A 19,213-nucleotide genomic window follows, 5' to 3' on the forward strand; every position below is an offset into this window, starting at 1 on the left:
ACGAAAATTAATTCAAGATGGATTAGAGACTTAAATGTTAGACCTAATACCATAAAAACCCTAGAAGAAAACCTAGGTAATACCATTCAGGACATAGGCATGGGCAAGGACTTCATGTCTAAAACACCAAAAGCAATGGCAACAAAAGCCAAAATTGACAAATGGGATCTCATTAAACTAAAGAGCTTCTGCACAGCAAAAGAAACTACCATCAGAGTGAACAGGCAACATACAGAATGGGAGAAAATTTTTGCAATCTACTCATAGACAAAGGGCTAATATCCAGAACCTACAAAGAACTCAAACAAATTTACAAGAAAAAAACAACCCCATCAAAAAGTGGGCAAAGGATATGAACAGACATTTCTCAAAAGAAGACATTCATACAGCCAACAGACACATGAAAAACTGCTCATCATCACTGGCCATCAGAGAAATGCAAATCAAAACCACAATGAGATACCATCTCACACCAGTTAGAATGGCAATCATTAAAAAGTCAGGAAACAACAGGTGCTGGAGAGGATGTGGAAAAATAGGAACAGTTTTACACTGTTGGTGGGATTGTAAACTAGTTCAACCACTATGGAAAACAGTATGGTGATTCCTCAAGGATCTAGAGCTAGAAGTACCATATGACCCAGCCATCCCATTACTGGGTATATACCCAAAGGATTATAAATCATGCTGCTCTAAAGACACATGCACACGTATGTTCACTGTGGCACTATTCACAATAGCAAAGACTTGGAATCAACCCAAATGTCCATCAGTGACAGACCAGATAAAGAAAATGTGGCACATATACACCATGGAATACTATGCAGCCATAAAAAAGGATGAGTTTGTGTCCTTTGTAGGGACATGGATGCAGCTGGAAACCATCATTCTCAGCAAACTATCACAAGAACGGAAAACCAAACACCGCATGTTCTCACTCATAGGTGGGAACTGAACAATGACATCACTTGGACTCGGGAAGGGGAACATCACTCACCGGGGCCTATCATGGGTAAGGGGGAGGGGGAAGGGATTGCATTGGGAGTTATACCTGACGCAAATGACGAGTTGATGGATGCTGATGAGTTGATGGGTGCAGCACACCAACATGGCACAAGTATACATATGTAACAAACCTGCACGTTATGTACATGTACCCTAGAACTTAAAGTATAATAATAATTAAAAAAAAAAAAAGAAGACAGTTATGCGGCCAACAAACATACGGAAAAAAACTCATCATCACTGTTCATTAGAGAAATGCAAATCAAAACCACAATGAGATATCATCTCACTCCAGTTAGAATGGCAATCATTAAAAAATCAGGAAATAACAGACGCTGGAGAGGATGTGGAGAAATAGGAATGCTTTTTCACTGTTGATGGGAGTGTAAATTAGTTCAACTGTTGTGGAAGACAGTGTGGCATTTCCTCTAAGATCTAGAACCAGAAATACCATTTGACCCAGCAATCCCATTACTGGGTATATACCCCAAGGATTATAAATCATTCTACTGTAAAGGACACATGCACACATATGTTTATTGCAGCACTATTCACAATAGCAAAGACATGGAACCAACCCAACTGCCCATCAATGATAGACTGGATAAAGAAAATGTGGCACATATATACCATGGAATACTATGCAGCCATACGAAAGGATGAGTTCATGTCCTTTGCAGGGACACGGATGAAGCTGGAAACCATCATTCTCAGCAAACTAACACAGGAACAGAAAATCAAACACCATGTGTTCTCGTTCACAAGTGGGAGCTGAACAATGAGAATACATGGACACAGGGAAGGGAATGTAACACACTAGGGCCTGCCATGGGATAGGGGGCAATGGGAGGGATAGCATTAGGAGAAATACCTAACGTAGATGATGGGTTGATGGGTGCAGCAAACAACCATGGAGCATGTATACTATTCAGCAAACCTGCACATTCTGCGCATGTATCCCACGAGCAACAGATGTTCATGATGGTTATAAAGGATCAACTGTATTTTAAAACATAATATATTTTTTAAATCTATAATTCTTTTATAAACACATTCACATTGTTCAAACTATAACCAATAGTTTTTTTTGTTTGCTTTTTTTAACTTTCATTTTAAGTTTAGGGGTACAAGTCCAGGTTTGTTACATAGGTAAACCTGTGTCTTGAAGGTTTGTTGTACAGATTGTTTCATCATCCAGGTGTTAAGCCTAGATTTCTCAGAAGGGAAAACACACCAAATATATGTTCTTAAAGGTCAAGGGCTGGGTTTTGTATAATAACTAGACCATTATCTGTAGGATTTGAGACCTTGGTCAAAGACCATAATAAAATATTAATCTTTGCTGAACACATTCCCATATCTAACCATCTAGTCAAAATAGCTTATCCGCTGCATTTTTAAAGAATAACAGGTGGCCTTTTGTCATTTTATGCCTCTCTATCTGAGCCAAACTATATAATCATTTGCATTATACCTTTGGCTCAAAAACTTTTATATGTTTAGGCTATCAAGAATTATTTTTAATGGTTCCTAAATCATTTTAATCCTCAGAACTACTTTGGCCAATATTTGTCTTTGTTAAAAGTTAAAGGTGAGCACTCAGTACTATGTGAAAATGAACGCAATATTTAATTTTTAGTTTTGTCCTGTTAACATTAGATGATGCCCAGATAATAAGCCTTTTCGGTAATGTAATCAATGGATGAGGAATTTGATCATTGTTGAAGGTTTTGTATATAAGAAGTCAATACAACGTTGACCAAAATATTAACCAGCCAGCCAGAGAAACAGAATCCTAACTATTTCTGAGGAAACTGTAAGTAGAACTTCTGCTGAACAAAATTGTTATTTGAATTATTAGATTTTTTCTTTATCCCAAGTGATGCATTCTTTAAAGGCTTAGATACTTGTTGCAGATTCACCTGTATAAATGTATCTGCTTAAATTATGGCTTATCCCTCTAGGATTTGATTTTTTTTGTATGGACATGAGATTCTTAATTATGGAAAGACAAATTTGTTTATTATTGCAATTAGTGCCAAATGTGAAAGTCTCATAATTTCTTAATTATTGAACTACAAATTTGTTTATTAAGTTCCTAATGTGAAAGTCTAGTCTCTATGATTCTTCTTTTTGAGAAGGAATAGATCAGTACTCTATTGTCATATAATTGACTGTATTAATATGCTATGTTGACTAATATCATACAAATCAACTGCTGTTGAATTGAACATTATTAATACTATTGTGAAACTTTATAGGCTACTAAAACATTTATTTAAATTATAAACCTTTCAAAACAGAAGTCTAGACCAAATTATATAAATCTCCCTGGGGATGTCCCTATAAAAGCTGGCCCAGGGTCATACTGAAGAAGTATTACAGTGGGAAGAACATAGCCTTTGGAAATAGACTATCTAGTTTCAAATACAGGCTCCACTACTTTCTATGTATTTGGTTGGGTGAGTCCTCTTTTAGCCTTACCTTGGTTATTTGTAAAATGAATAATATAACACTACTTACTTCATAGAGTTGCTATGAGAATTAAATGAGATAATAGTAATGATAACTATATTTAATTAATGTTTATAAGATACCCAGCACGTTAAGAACTTTACTTTTGTTATCATAATGAATTCCCCTAACATAGAGAAGTGTACTATTACAGGCCTTATTCTGTAGATGAGAAACTGTCTTAGCAAAGATAGTTCATTTCACGTATACCATGTTGAACACACAGTACAGCACACAGTGAACCCTCTGTATGTGTTAATTACTGGTATTTTCCTAGGACTTGGCAAAAAGCATTCTGAGAAATTTATTCTGCCCTTGAACATCTTTGAGCCCGTTGGGGTGTTCTCCAACGCAATCAGTAGGTTAAGTGTCCTAACTTTGCAATGGCAAATCACTCAATGGAGGTCATGTGGCTTCCTAAAATGTTTGATGACAGCCTCTGGTTTGAATGTTCCAACACTACTGGTTAGTCTTTCTATATTAGTTTATCTCTGCCTAAAATATCATGGTAAAAACAAGGCTAAGTTAAAAACTGATTTTTTTTTTTTTTTTGAGACGGAGTCTTGCACTGTCTCCTGGGCTGGAGTGCAACGGCATGATCCCTACTCACTGCAACCTCCGCCTCCCGGGTTCAAGGACTCTTTTGCTTCAGCCTCCCGAGTAGCTGGGATTACAGGCACGTGCCACCACACCTAGCTAATTTTTTTTGTATTTTTAGTAGAGACGGGTTTTCATCGTGTTAGCCAGGATGGCCTCGATCTCCTGACCTCGTGATCCACCCGCCTTGGCCTCCCAAAGTGTTGGGTTTGCAGGCATGAGCTACCACGCCCAGCCAAAAACTGATTTTTAAGAGATACCCTTAAATCTAATCCTATACTAAACCAGTGGTCAAACTATTAGACCAGAGAGTCAGATTTAGGCCTTCAGAGTTCTGGTCTGGCTTTACTGTAAATCAGGAACTATGCTATATGCTCTGCATGAATTACTATAAATGGGTTTTACTGAAATACTATCAGCAACTGGGAAGTCACCACTTTTCAAAGAATTCCACTTGAATCCAAAGATGCAAATGTTACAAATTCCTCACTGTATTCAAGTCAAATATTTATACATGTGACCTCCAAATAATTGCTCCTAACATGTAGTTTCTCGATAAATATTTATTGAATAATTTGTTTCTGACACACTAAAAATGAAGTGATTTAAAACTGTCCTCTACATGGCTTGCCTTCAAATATTTGAGGACAACATCACTTCTCTACTGAAGCTTTTTCACCAGCTTAATATCTGAGGATTCTCAAACTTATAATTGGTGACTACAACATAGAAGAAAGTTCGGGTGTTATGGGTCTAATATCAAATATAGTCTATAAGGCTGGGTGTGGTGGCTCATGTCCATAATCCCAGTGCTTTGGGAAGCCCAGGCGGGAAGATACCTTGAGGCCAGGAGTTCGAGACCAGCCTGAGTAATGTAGAAACACCCTATTTCTTTAAAAAAAAAAAAAAAAAAAGCCAGATGAACACCTGTAGTCCCAACTACCCTGGAAGCAGAGGTGAGAAAATCACATAATAACCTCAAATCAGTAAATGTTTGTGGAATAACTATTATAAACAACATTTAAAATCATCATGATGACTTTGAACACACATTATATAGAGATTGGATATAGAGAAGTCAAAGGCCCACACATCCCTCACGCAAAACGGGGCTCTCAAAATAAGCAGGCGAAAGTCTTAAACACAAAGCATAATAAGGACACATTGTTATGCCAATTAGAGGCTTTTATTTTCTTTTTTTGCCAATTAAGATTAATTCAGTATGGCTTGAAACCAAGTGGGAAATGTTCTTAAACAAAAGGAATCAAACAGTGAAAACATGTTAAGCATTAAAAGCATTAAGTTACCTGTGCTGACATCCACATGTCCCAGTTTATTGCCAAGAGAATATAATCAAACCCAAGCATTCCTCTACTTGGCACAAAGGTAAAATTGGCATAAAATATAAGCATTATGAAAGTATAATGGGTTAACCATGGCACCAGTTATTCTTTTCTTTCAGGCAGGTCCAAAATGTGGCTGCTTTTAACAATGGCAAGTTTGATATCCGTACTGGGGACTACACATGGTTTCTTTGGAAAATTAAATCCTGAAAGCCCTGAAGCGACTATGAACATTGTAAGTTACTCTGGGAAAAAACTCTATAAAACTAAAAGATGCTATTATTTAAAATCATGAGTTAAAGATTTTATATGACCAATTAAAAATAAACAGTAATATTCATTTATTAGATATACCTAAAAATCAACTAAAATTTCACCTTTTGGGTTTTCTTCCTCAGAGTCAGATGATTACTTATTGGGGATACCCAAATGAAGAATACGAAGTTGTGACTGAAGATGGTTATATCCTTGAAGTCAACAGAATTCCTTATGGGAAGAAAAATTCAGGGAATACAGGTATATATGAGCTTCTTTTCTTCCTTCCTTTCTCTCTTTTTTGCTTTCCTTCTTTATTCTTCCTTCCCTCTCTCCTTTCTTCCTCCATCTTTTCATTCTTTTGTTCTTCCCTTTTTCCTCCTTTTATTTCTTCCTAAAAATATGATGTCTTGCTGATTCTGGAAATGCAAAAATAAGCTATATTTTCAGTCTTCAAGGAGATCATCATCAAGCCAATGAAATAGGTAAGTAAATGAGTGATTATAACAATATGTGATAAGCTCAAGCTACAGCGGTGCATAGGATATTAAACTGAAAGTTTTAATAAAATCACCTACCCCAGCTAGGGGAGTCAAGGAAAGCTCACTCTCAGAAACAATAATTGGATGAAGATCTAGAGGATCAGGAAGAGTTAGCCAGGGTGCGTGTTGCAGAGGGGAAGATGGGGAGCCAATTCAAGGCTCATTTCCCAAACACATACAGGCCAATTTTCACTAGTATTATCAAAAACTTACCTTTTTCTTATTGTAGAAAACTTGTGAAGTACAAAAAGAAAAAAACATTACTCGTAATTTTACCACTCACATTTTACCAAATTTAACATTGTGCTGAATTACCTGAGAATATAATTTTTTCAATAGTTTTATTGATATGTAACTGGCATATAATAAGCTGCTCATATTTAAGGTGTGCAGTTTCATAAGTTTTGGCATCTGAGAAAAAAACTCCCTGAGAAATCATCACCACAATTAAGATAAGATATTCAAAAATAATCAACTCAATCAGGCAAATGTATTTAGTGCTAGTCATATGGAAGACTGTTTCTAGCCTCACGTTTATCCTAGAATAAGGAATGCATTTATAAAGTTTATAAACATTTTTTTTCCTTAGGCCAGAGACCTGTTGTGTTTTTGCAGCATGGTTTGCTTGCATCAGCCACAAACTGGATTTCCAACCTGCCGAACAACAGCCTTGCCTTCATTCTGGCAGATGCTGGTTATGATGTATGGCTGGGCAATAGCAGAGGAAACACCTGGGCCAGGAGAAACTTGTACTATTCACCAGATTCAGTTGAATTCTGGGCTTTCAGGTAAACAAAAGGGACAATTAAAAATAAACACTGGGCTTTAAAAGCATAGGCATTTGCCCCTTCTAATCCAGTCCCATTTTAACAAATTACACTCCTAGTAGGAGGATAAATAAGTCATTTTCATTCTAAACCATTCTTGGAGTCTTCCATGTACCTCATTCCTACGGTAGCTTTTCCTTCAAACTTCCTGTGATCTCAGGAGTCTCCATTAGGGAATCCCTGAGTGTGCTTTTCCAAATGGAATGAACGATATGGCTGAAGCAAGGAAATTCACTGCCCCTGGAAAATTCCAAAGGAATGTCCACATGGACTCAAGAGAGATGTGAAAACCCAGTTGGGGGTAGGAGAACAGCAATCTGAATCATCATCAATAGGAGGGGGTAGGGAGACTGAAATTCAGATGTCATGGAGAGATTTATCACAGGCTTCTCTCACTGGTCTTCTTGTGCCTTATTCCTGGAAATTACTGACGGAGGTAGAGAACAGAAGAAAACCTGGCTGCTGATGCTAAGGCATGAAAGTGTTCCAAGAGTTCTAGCAGCTGAAAGGAAACCTATGTGTCCCAGGTGTAGCGGGGAAAGGGAAAATGACATGAGTGAAGACTGAGGTGCTGATGGGGCAGTAGTGGTGACAGTGAGAGCCCTGGGCCTCATTCTGAGTGCACAGAGAAGTTTTAACAGGGGAGTGGCATAATACAGTTTTCATTTTCAAAATATCATGTTGGCTGATTTGTGAAAAATAAAACAGAGAAATATAGGATTTATATTAAATGACACTGGAACACAGCATACACATGATTATTAAATCTGACATTTCATTTCAGGGATGGAAATAATTCCCACTTACAGATACTATCTTGTTTGGATTCAATTGTGGCTGCAATGCTGTGCTTCATAAATGATGTCAGTTGTTTATAAGAAGCCGCCCCAAAGGACACCTGACATTCACTGAGGGTCTATAAGCATCAATGTTTAGAGAATCCAGTTTTCTGTATCCCAAAGGGATCATTAGCTATAAATGCTTGAATTTTAGAAACAATAGCAAGGAAATGTATTCACTTTCGTTTTGTCTTTTTCCTTTCAGCTTTGATGAAATGGCTAAATATGACCTTCCAGCCACAATCGACTTCATTGTAAACAAAACTGGACAGAAGCAGCTACACTATGTTGGCCATTCCCAGGGTACCACCATCGGTAAGTAATGGCAGTCAAGGCCAAGTGGTTTACTTCTCATAAACATTTTCCCAGTGGTTATGGTAGGCATGTTAGCAACCACATTAATTGCTTTCCATTCATGTAATGCCTCCAACAACACAATGACATATGGACAATTATAATTCCTATTATATGGGAAAACAAAACAAGGGGATGCAGTTCGTGCAAGGTTACATGGATTATTACCAATAGGGTAGCTCAGGCAGTCTGATTTCCAAGCACATACTCTGAAGCAGTATACCACACAGCCACTGAACTGAGTTTATTCATTTGACCGTATTTATGGGGCAGGCTCCTATGATGTATCCAAAGAATACAGAAATAAATAAAATAGATGAAAACTTCTGCCTTTGTACCACTTATACTCTAGAGATAGGAGGCAGAGAAAATAAAAAAGGTTACAAAGTAAAATATAATATATTTTAGATAATGGTAAAACTATGGAGAGAAAATAACCCAGTGAATTCCATTAGAGAGCACCAGAGGGGTTCACAGAAATTGTAGATAGGTAACACAAGCACTCTTTGGGTAAAGCCATGATGAAGGTCAGAGAGTGAGTCATGTGCCTACCTCGTAGGCATCAGATGTTCCAGAAAGAGAGAATAGCAAGTGAGAAGAATCTGAAGCTGGAGCACACCTAGTTTGTTCAAGGAACAGCAGTGAGGCTATGCCTTGTGTGAATAAATCAAATTGAGAAAGAGACAAGACAGAGTGAGAGATGAGATCACAGAGGTTGGGGAGGAAAGACTGTTCAAGGCTCTTTGGCTGTTGTAGGGATTTTAACTTTCATTCTGAGAAAAAAAGAAAACTGCAGAATAACTTTGAATTGAAGAGTTACATGATTCATAACAGGATCCCTTTTGTTGCCAGGGGCAAAGGGGCAGGAGCAGAGAACCAATTAGAGGATGCGTATAGTACCCATGTGGGAGATGGTGGTGACCTGGATGAAGGGTGTTCTTGGAAAAACCATTCTTCCACAAATAGAATCAGACTACATATTATATAGTTCTCTAGATGTGAAATGTTTTTTTTAGGCCATTCTTGAGTCTCATCAATATGTCATTATTGACAGTGGGAGGGCCTTGCCTATGTAGCTATACTGCAGAGTTAAACTTGATAACTACTTGATCACATCCTCATCTGCTAGTATACTACCGCTTACAAAATTAATTACTGAATGTATTTACTATGTATAGATATTTGAATTCTCTTGGGTCCTCATTTATCAAGCATTTACTATGTGCCAAGAATCATGATAAATTCTTTCTTTACATGATTTACTTCCTTTAGTTCCTAACAACCTAATGAAGCACTCACCATTATCCTTGTATTTCAGACAGGGAAACAGTGGTTCTTAGAAATTAGGTGGCTTGTCCAAGGTCACAAAACTAATAAACCACAGAGCCAGGATTCAAATCGAGTTTCGTCATATTTTAAAATTCTACTCTTAACCTTTCCACTTATATACTCTACTCATATTAAGTGTTAATTAATTATCTCATTGTGATGATATAAATTTAAATTCATAAAAAATATAGCACAAATAACTATTTTTTGTAACCATGTGAGTATCCCAAACTTGGTCTATTTTCTAAGGTCAGATAAGGGTTTATGATAACTTTTAAAACGTTACAGCCTCATGTCCCCATAGAAAAATCTATGAAAATAAAACAAATATACCAAAATCTAATCACTCTGAGCCAGCAGAGATGCCAAGTTCTCAGATTTTCTCAAACACCATCCTTAGTAAGTCCAAAATAATGTCACACTTGTACAAACAAACAAAACAACAACAACACACACACACACACCTTTTTCACCAGTTCCTTGTTCTTTTTCAGGTTTTATCGCCTTTTCCACCAATCCCAGCCTGGCAAAAAGAATCAAAACCTTCTATGCTCTAGCTCCTGTTGCCACTGTGAAGTATACAAAAAGCCTTATAAACAAACTTAGATTTGTTCCTGAATTCCTCTTTAAGGTATGCAATTCTTTTTAATTAAGTGAATCTAAGACACTCGATTGCCCATGGATTTTAAAGTTATAGAAAGAGAACAGAGTTATAAAAAGAGAATAATCATTTTCATATCCAAAACTGGAACTGTATGCATCTGTATTATTTCTTTGATAGCACTGACCACGTTTGAATCTCCTCTACAGCCTGCGAGATCCCCCTTTCTTTCTTTGTTCTTGATTAGCTTCATGTGGGTCAGCAATGCCTGGGAGTAGAGTTGCTTTTTCACAGATGGTTTATCATGCACTCTACACAGTTGTGTCAAGGCTGTGATTCCACTCCAGGAGGAGGGAAGAGGAAATAAAAACAAAACAAAATAGTCAAATAAGAAGACTCACCCACTCGGGACAGAGAGACTGGAAAGAGGAGGGAAAGGAAGGAAAGGGAAAAGGAGAAGAGGAGGAAATAAATCAATGATTGAGTGAGGCAAACACCTTGAGATCTCTCATGGCTTTCCCTTTTGGCTTTCTTAAGAGCTCCTTCATCTTTAAATGGGGATTTCATAAGTCAGTAGTGTGGATTTCAATATATTATAAATATTAAGTACCTTATGCAGTAGGCACACATGTTATCAATTAATCTTTTTGTTTGACAGTGCTTAATACCCTAATTCTCTCACTCAGTGAAACCAACACACACACACACACACACACACACACACACACACACACACACTCTTTCCTTTAGGAGAACGGTTTAGCCTCAGGCTATGAAATATGATTCCATTTCCTTCTATGGTTTTGTACTATTCATCTCTTTTCATTCTGTATTAATATGTATGTCTAAAGCCTAAGAGAACTTACCTATAGGTAAACTACATTTGGAAAACTTTTATTAAAATCTAAAATTTTGTGATGACCCAGATACTTTTATTGGCTACATCGATTGAGAACTTCTTTCCTACTTGTACTCAGATTTTCTGATAGGCAATGTAGACGTTGATTAAAATTTAGAAAAGTGCTAGACCTCAAGTTAGAGGCTTGGGTAAGGATTCTAGATATAATCGAGCTCTAATTAGCCCAAGACCCTGACTCATGTTAACCTCATGTTTCCTCATGTATAAAATAGAGATGACAAAATATCTGCCTTCCTCAAAGAGAGTTGGGGCAAACTCTTTCTATTCTTATACTGAGCCTCAGTGCCTCTGTAAAGCCTTTGCTGAAAATATGGCCAAGTCACCATTTCTCCTCCCAAACTTTTCACAATTTATTGCTGAAATCTCACATCTTGGCACTTCATTATGACAGTCTGCCATGTATTTTTAAGATTTTATCCCACAACCCCTATCACCCCAACTAGATTGTAACTCTTTATGTCTTATACTTCCTCTCAGCAGCCAGTACTGTTCTGTGCCACAATAGATACCCAGTATTGATATCTGCGCTGCCCATTTCACAGCTTTCTTGAGGGAATTAACTAAATGAAAGTATTGGAAATTCCTAAAACAACATGTAAAAATAAGAATATATCATCATCCTAATCACACATGTATAAGTAGATTAGATAAATTAGTGAGTCTTTTCTGCAGCTTGATTGCTACAACCCTCTAATAGTGCCTTTATTTTTCAGATTATATTTGGTAACAAAATGTTCTTCCCACACAACTTCTTTGATCAATTTCTTGCTACTGAAGTGTGCTCCCGCCAGACACTGAATCTCCTTTGCAGCAATGCCTTATTTATCATTTGTGGATTTGACAGTAAGAACTTTAACACGGTTAGTATGCATTTCAATTTCTATATTTTGAGTAACATCTTTGATTACTTGTTTCATTGCCACTTAGAAATGGTACTTTATGAGAACTAGGAGTAGGTTCAGAACTGCGATATCCTAATAAACATGAGAGAAATCACAAATCATTGCTCCCAATTTTGTCACTTCCGGCATCCTTCCATCACCCCAATTACCCCTAAAACAAATAAACAACATGAAGAAAAAAAAACAATTTACTACTCAGTTATGACCACCTAAATACTAGGTGTTACATTTAAATTCTGTAAGAGAAAGGACTGAACCATATATTTTAGTGGCTCCTTTGTGAGAAAAATGTCTTTATTGAATAAATGTTTTCAATAAATATGTCTAACGTTGACAGTAATTTCCATAAATCTTACAGACCATATTTCTGAGCAACTATTTATGTAAGACTTTGCCCATATTCTTTTTTTGAGACGGAGTCTCGCTCTGTCACCTAGGCTGGAGTGCAGTGGTGTAATCTCGGCTCACTGCAAGCTCTGCCTCCCAGGTTCACACCATTGTCCTGCCTCAGCCTCCCGAGTAGCTGGAACTACAGGGGCCCACCACCACGCCCGGCAATTTTTTTGTATTTGTAGTAGAGACGGGGTTTCATCGCATTAGCGAGGATGGTCTTGATCTCCTGACCTCATGATCCACACGCCTCGGCCTCCCAAAGTGCTGGGATTACAGGCGTGGGCCACCATGCCTGGCTGACTTTGCCCATATTCTTTATCTACTTTTTCATTCACTTTGTATTGAGTTCGAGTTTCAAAACATACGTGACAAAATACACTATCATAAAGTAGTTAAGAGTATGGATTTAGGTCAGTTTAAATTCAAACCCTACATTTGGAACTGAGTTAAACTCCTCTGTCTTGATTTCATCATCCACAAAATGGGATATTGTGAAGATCAAATGAGCTAGTATGTTTAAAGCATATAGAACATTGTACAAAGCATATAGCACATAGTAATAGCATATAAGGTTTTCTATTACTATTCATAGACAACTATCTCCACTCAAAATTGTCACTTTAGTTATATACCCTTGAACACCTAAGAAAATTACATCTATTGATAAGAAAGTACAATTCTATGAAGTGTTGTAGTTACTTGTCATTCCATATGTAGAGTTTAACAGAGAGTAGCCTATCCTCATCACACTAAGAAAAGGCAGAACAAATTACTGCATTCCATTAGTGAGAGTCTTATAAGAAAAATAATAGTAAAATAAGACAAATGAAATTGGAGATGCCATCTTCTGCATAATAATTTGCGGAAGAGAATCTTCAGTCTCCAATGAAGGTGGCCAATTTGTTTCACTCTGGCCACAGTCCGCTGTATTAATGGCATTAAGAGTCACTATGAAGTGGCCCTCTGCAACTTGAGAAAGGAACTTCAGTTTGCTGCTTGGGGTTCTGCAAAGCAAGAGGCCTGTAGGTGAATATTTAACCTACAGCACTCTAGCACTGGGTAGAGAAGCATAAAAGCTGAGAATTTAGACTCAGAGACCCAAATTAAAGTATCTGGCTCCATTCTGTGTGGATCTTGGACATTTCTCTAAACTTCTTTGTGCCCCAATTTTCATTTTGATAAAATGGAACTGATAAGTTCTCCTCATTAGGCAGCTACAAATTAGATGGGTTAACACATGCAATTGCACCCTGCAAATTCTGAAGTGACATACAAATGTGTTATTCATATCCTTCCAGTTAATGCTACTTTTAAACACTTGACCTGAATCAGAAAACATAAATCTTTACTGTTTTTAAGAAACTGAGTATGTGTCTACATATGCATATAATATGTGTGTGTGTTGATTTCTAGAGTCGCTTGGATGTGTATGTATCACATAATCCAGCAGGAACTTCTGTTCAAAACATGTTGCATTGGAGCCAGGTATCGTTTTCCAAATGCTGTTAAAACTTATTTTGTGGGTCTCAACCCTTTTCACTTTACCTAAACACATTTTTAAAATATCCTGTTGAGTACACCTAGAAGGTAATTTTTCTGGCACTGATAACCATACAAAAGTAACTATGAATTTATTTCAAAGAAGCAAATGCTTTTTATGACTTAGCATGCAAGAAAAATTATTTTGAGTGAAGTTGCATTTAAACTTACATAAATACCTTGTCTTAGATTATTAATCATCTTTTGGAATAAGAAAAGTGTTTCTTAATAATTGTTTAAGTTGAAAATAAACTGCTTGGAAATGTTTGAATTTTATTTTTCACAATATAATAATTTTTATTTGTTTGTTTTTAATTTCTCTATGTTAGGCTGTTAAGTCTGGGAAATTCCAAGCTTATGACTGGGGAAGCCCAGTTCAGAATAGGATGCACTATAATCAGGTAAGCTTCTTAAAATTGGAATTATTCACACTTTGAACAATACTATTTAAATATTAAAGAAGAAATTATGTTAACTGCACATCTATTTTCCAAAGCAATGTTGATGTGCTGTCTCCCATTCTCCCACATGACTACGCATTCATTTTCTGGTGCCTAGGCTCATTTAAAGCTGCCCTCAAAGTACTACATCCCCATGTGTGAGAGACTTCCCAGGACTTACCACTACCCATTGCCATTACACAGCCCTGTCCCATATCCCAGATCCCCAGCAAACTGTCCACTCCTTTCTGAAGTACAAATACCTGATATAATAAGCTAATAATTCTAACTGTTCATGAGATAGAGTTGGAATTTCCAGTCTTCTTAAACATTATCCTTCCCTTTGTTGACAGCCAGAGGAGTGATTTCACTGGAATATATTCCCAAACAGAAGAAAAAGATGCTGTGCTTGCCGGTCAAGGCTGGAAATATTTTACAATAGGCAGAGGCCTTTGGCATAGGCAGACATATTAAGCAGTCCTCGCACTTGTTGTACTAAGAATCCAGACTTAGGAGTTTATCTTATCTTCAGTCAATAAGAGTTTAGGCAATCATTTCTTCATCTCTTCACCTAGGCTCAGGAAGTTGTTGACAGGATTTAGTGCTATAATATCTATAAGCTCTTAGCTCAGTGTAAGCTCTCAGGTTATCATTGACTATTTTTGAACAAGGGAAGTACCCTATAGTATTTTGTAACCTTCTCTTCTTCCTTTTCACCACATTCAATTTTTCCATCCAAGTAGTAGCTGAACAACTCTACTAATTTTCATCTGTTTCCATGACTCAAAATTTAGAAGGGATTGATATGTTTTAACAATGTCGTATGTGTAGAGAAGGCGTCCCCCAACCTTGATTTTGCATTTTTGATGTCTTTAAAGTTTTCAGAGTAGCATGAGATAAAACTTCTGTTGAAAACATTTTTTCCCTCCACCATCACCTTCTCAAAATCTCCAAAACACAGGCTTGCTTTGAGTCTCTCTTTCTACTGGGCTCTAATACTCATAATCAGAGGACTACATCTTAGAGGAACAAGAAACCCAGTCCCAAAGTCCACCCTTCTTCCAACCAAACCAATAATATACCAGGTTGGTCTTTAACTAACTGAAGCAGTGACACTAATTTAAGAGCCAGGGCCAGCATCTGGAAAACTCTTTGAATAATAGGATATAAGTAAAATAAACTGGATTTATAATTATGAATATTCTCCATACTACTCCCTTTTCTCTAATATTTAGGAAATATAATAGAAATCATGAAAATATTAGGGAAAATTGCATATCATAAAATATTTTACTATGGCAAATTGGCTATTACACAAAAGGTGAGAATACATAAACTTTGAGTATATTGGATTACTATTCTTGAAACTGTGATCTAAAAAAATTCTAACAAAATTCTCTCTGGGCAGCAAGAAAATTCGAGATAATTCTCTTATTCCCTTTTCTGCTTTGTAAACCTCTTTAAAATATACGTGTGAATTGTGATTTTCGAGAAATAGGACATGGGGGATGATAATATCCTTTCTCAGAATTTGAGGCAACATTTTGTAAATACTCAGGTAAGTATTCGACAATTACAGTTCCATAACTGAAACAACTGACCTATCCCCTGACCATACTGGGAAGTCAATACAGAGCCAAAATAAATGACTCGGGACATTTTAAGATCATATTTTAGAGTGTTTGGGTAGAAACAACCTATTAACAATTAGAATCTAATCAAATCCATTTCCTTTAGCTTGAGTTGCAATCTGTGTTCTTAATTTGTAAGACTTACTGTCTGAAGCCTTGCTATTCAGAGCAGGGTTTGGAGCCAATGGCATCAGAATCACCTATGAATGCAGAATCTCAGGCTCTTCCCCAGATCTACTGAATCAGAATCTTTACTTCAACAAGATCCTCAGGTGATTCACAGGCCCGTTAGAATTTGAGAAGCACTGATCTAAAACATATTGCATTCACTTTGCTCTGTGGATAAAGGTGGTTTTCTCTGTGCAATCATTGCTAGAATTCACTGATAAAACTGTCAGTTAGTGTTATACACTCTACTTGAAGAATAAGTACTGGGTTTAAAGTGTATTTACCTAAACTCTGGTTCTTTCTCTTGTCTTTTCTAGTCCCAACCTCCCTACTACAATGTGACAGCCATGACTGTACCAATTGCAGTGTGGAGCGGTGGCGAGGACCTATTGGCTGACCCCCAAGACGTTGGCCTTTTGCTTCCAAAACTCTCCAATCTTATTTACCACAAGGAGATTCCTTTTTACAATCACTTGGATTTTATCTGGGCAATGGACGCCCCTCAAGAAGTTTACAATGAAATTGTTTCTATGATATCTGAAGATGAAAAGTAGTTCTGGATTTAAAGAATTATCCATTTGTTTTTCCAAAATACTTTATTGTCTCATACATAGTATTTTCCTAATGTTTGACATGCAGTGCTTGTTTCTGTAATTCTGACTTTAGAAATATATTGGCATCAACAAACTTCCATTTGTCATTTTGAATTTTTTTAATTTAAAGAAATTTGATTTTCACCTGGAAATTTATCTAGAAATACTTGAGAGAACATATTTCTGGGGAGGTGAAACTTCTCTTCTCATTTTCCCATTCAGTTTCTCTTCTGAACTCACTTATATATGAGCTGTGAGCCATAAGTGTTACCAAAGGACAGTGTTGGCTTCATATTCACTTTGCTTATGTACGCTTGATGTTGAGTATATTGCTTTCTATTGTTGATGAAGCCGAGTCTTTCCATCTCTGTAGTGGGGCCTATCACTTGCTATTTTGCAAATTTAATCCCATGGAAAGGCCAGCTGGGATGTAAACTGGATCAACTCACTTTCACTTCCCAGGGAGTGGAGAGCAAGGGTAGTTTGGGAAGCAACAGATGACGTCAACCCTGATTCAGGAATTTGAGATGAAAAGCGTACGCTCTATTATTATTATTATTGTTCTGCCCTCATGTTTTTGGGTCTTAACCACCAAATAGGCACCAACTAACCAAATTATTTTTGAAATCTCTGCCACAGTGCTGGAAACCACAGGATCTAGAAACATCCCCGTTGATATATAAGTTAGGATGTACAACTGCCATCAGTACCAAAAAAAAAAAAAAAAAGGCTCACCCAAACTTTTGAAATTTCGAAACACACACACACACAGCCTTACCTTGGAAATTTTATTAACCCCACAAATTTGTGACCTCATTTTATGGAATTAAATTATTCAGAGCACACCTATTATGCTATGTTAGGGTTCGATGTATAAAATATAAATGAGATAAGGAATATCTTGTACCCAGCATAGTGTATAGAACATAGTGAGTACTCACAAAAACCTGTTAACAATGGTTATTATATTGTCACATCCCTCAACCTTTGTTAGGAAGCCCCAAACTTATTTGTTTTAAGCAAGAAATTGCTAAAAGAAGATAACTTGGGAGGCCTTATTCAATATTTCAGTAACTTGCTGGCAGACTTTACTAAGCTGACATGAACATGTCGGTGACTAGTTACAAATGTTCATGGTGTTGGAAACAGTTAAGGACTCAGATGTTTTATCAACTCTACTTCCTCGAGAAAAGAACAATCATTAGATTCTTGCAGTCACCCATGTTTTTCAGCTAACTGCCTTTCTTTTAGTCAGTACTCAGCATCTACACGCAGTTTTGGTTTGGATTTTGAACACAATTAAATACTGTCTTATTGCTCCCACAGCAGCTTTGCTATTTCTCATTTGTTAATTTGAACTGTCAATATATCAGCTAATTTTTAAGAGTTTATTTCTATCTGCCTGCTGTAACCACTCCTTGGGCAACCTCCTGCCATGTCAAACTCAATCATTTCAAACTCAAATTCATCATCCCCACGTCTCTGAGCCAAATAAGTGTCAAGTTAATGAAGTTCTCCGAGTAACCAGGGAGTGAGACTCTGGAATCAGCTTCGATTACTGCCTCTCCTCTAGTTCCCCTTTCCCTTTGTAAAATAGAAACTGTTTAATAATCCCCTTTGTATCCATTACTCAGTTTCAACTATTATCAATACATAGCCTTATTTCATAATCTGGTTTTATCTGTATCTCTAGCCACTTCTGTCCTCTCATCTTAATTTGAAGCAAATCTCAAGCATCACATATTTCATCCATGAGGATTTCAGGATGAACTGCTAAAAGATAGTCTCTTTTTTAACATAATACTGTTAATACATCTAAAATTTTAAGAATATCTAGCCAGTGCTCAAATTTCTAATTATCTCATAAATGTCAAAATGTTTTATAGTTTGTTTAAATTGAAATTCAAGTAAGGCCTTTATCTTTTATTACTTGATGTTTTCTCGTGTTTCTTTACATATATAGGTCCCTTTGCCCTTGCCCTTTTTATTTTATTTTATTTTATTTTTATTTTTGAGATGGAGTCTTGCTCTATCACCCAGGTTGGAGTGCAGTGGCATGATCTCAGCTCACTGCAACCTCTGCCTCTTGGGTTCAAACGAATCTCCTGCCTCGGCCTCCCCAGTAGCTGGGATTACAGGCACATAACACCACGTCCAGCTAATTTTGTATTTTTAGTAGAGATGTGGTTTCATCATGTTGACCAGGCTGGTCTCGAACTCCTGACTTCGTGATCCACCCACCTCAGCCTCTCAAAGTGCTAAGATTACAGGCGTGAGTTACTACACCTGGCCTTGTTGTTGTTTTTGTTGTTGAAGAAGCTGTAGTTTGTGTTGTAGTTTCATACCATTGGAATTTTGCTGATTATATTTCACGTTCCTCGCCTTTCATATTTCCCGTAACTCAAGCATTCTTAACCTCAAT

The 19,213-nt window shown here is 36.9% G+C and overlaps 1 protein-coding gene across 4 annotated transcripts; it reads left to right on the top strand.

Annotated features, from left to right (window-relative positions):
- The first annotated feature begins 2,780 nt into the window (after nt 1-2,780).
- Nucleotides 2,781-16,885, top strand: LIPF (lipase F, gastric type). Of its 4 annotated transcripts, none has more exons than XM_038009232.2 (11): nt 2,781-2,821; nt 3,797-3,877; nt 5,579-5,694; nt 5,858-5,975; nt 6,846-7,044; nt 8,128-8,237; nt 10,100-10,236; nt 11,839-11,985; nt 13,834-13,905; nt 14,289-14,360; nt 16,516-16,885. In XM_038009232.2, the coding sequence occupies exons 3-11, from the start codon at nt 5,590-5,592 to the stop codon at nt 16,750-16,752; spliced, it is 1,197 nt and encodes a 398-aa protein (XP_037865160.1). In that variant the 5' UTR covers nt 2,781-2,821; nt 3,797-3,877; nt 5,579-5,589; the 3' UTR covers nt 16,753-16,885. The 4 variants fall into 4 exon arrangements, with proteins under 4 accessions (XP_037865160.1, XP_037865162.1, XP_007961669.1 ...); XM_038009234.2 differs by having other exon boundaries at nt 6,945-7,044; XM_007963478.3 differs by lacking the exon at nt 3,797-3,877.
- Nucleotides 16,886-19,213: the final 2,328 nt, after the last annotated feature.

The sequence above is a fragment of the Chlorocebus sabaeus genome, chromosome 9 (assembly GCF_047675955.1).
Source record: "Chlorocebus sabaeus isolate Y175 chromosome 9, mChlSab1.0.hap1, whole genome shotgun sequence".
NCBI lineage: Eukaryota > Metazoa > Chordata > Mammalia > Primates > Cercopithecidae > Chlorocebus > Chlorocebus sabaeus.

Excerpts from the sequence above, each read along its gene's own strand:
- LIPF (XM_038009232.2), top strand. The coding sequence starts at position 5,590 with ATGTGGCTGCTTTTAACAATGGCAAGTTTGATATCCGTACTGGGGACT. Across the intron at positions 8,238-10,099 it reads TTCCCAGGGTACCACCATCG|GTTTTATCGCCTTTTCCACC; the intron begins GTAAGTAATGGC and ends GTTCTTTTTCAG. Across the intron at positions 11,986-13,833 it reads ACAGTAAGAACTTTAACACG|AGTCGCTTGGATGTGTATGT; the intron begins GTTAGTATGCAT and ends GTTGATTTCTAG.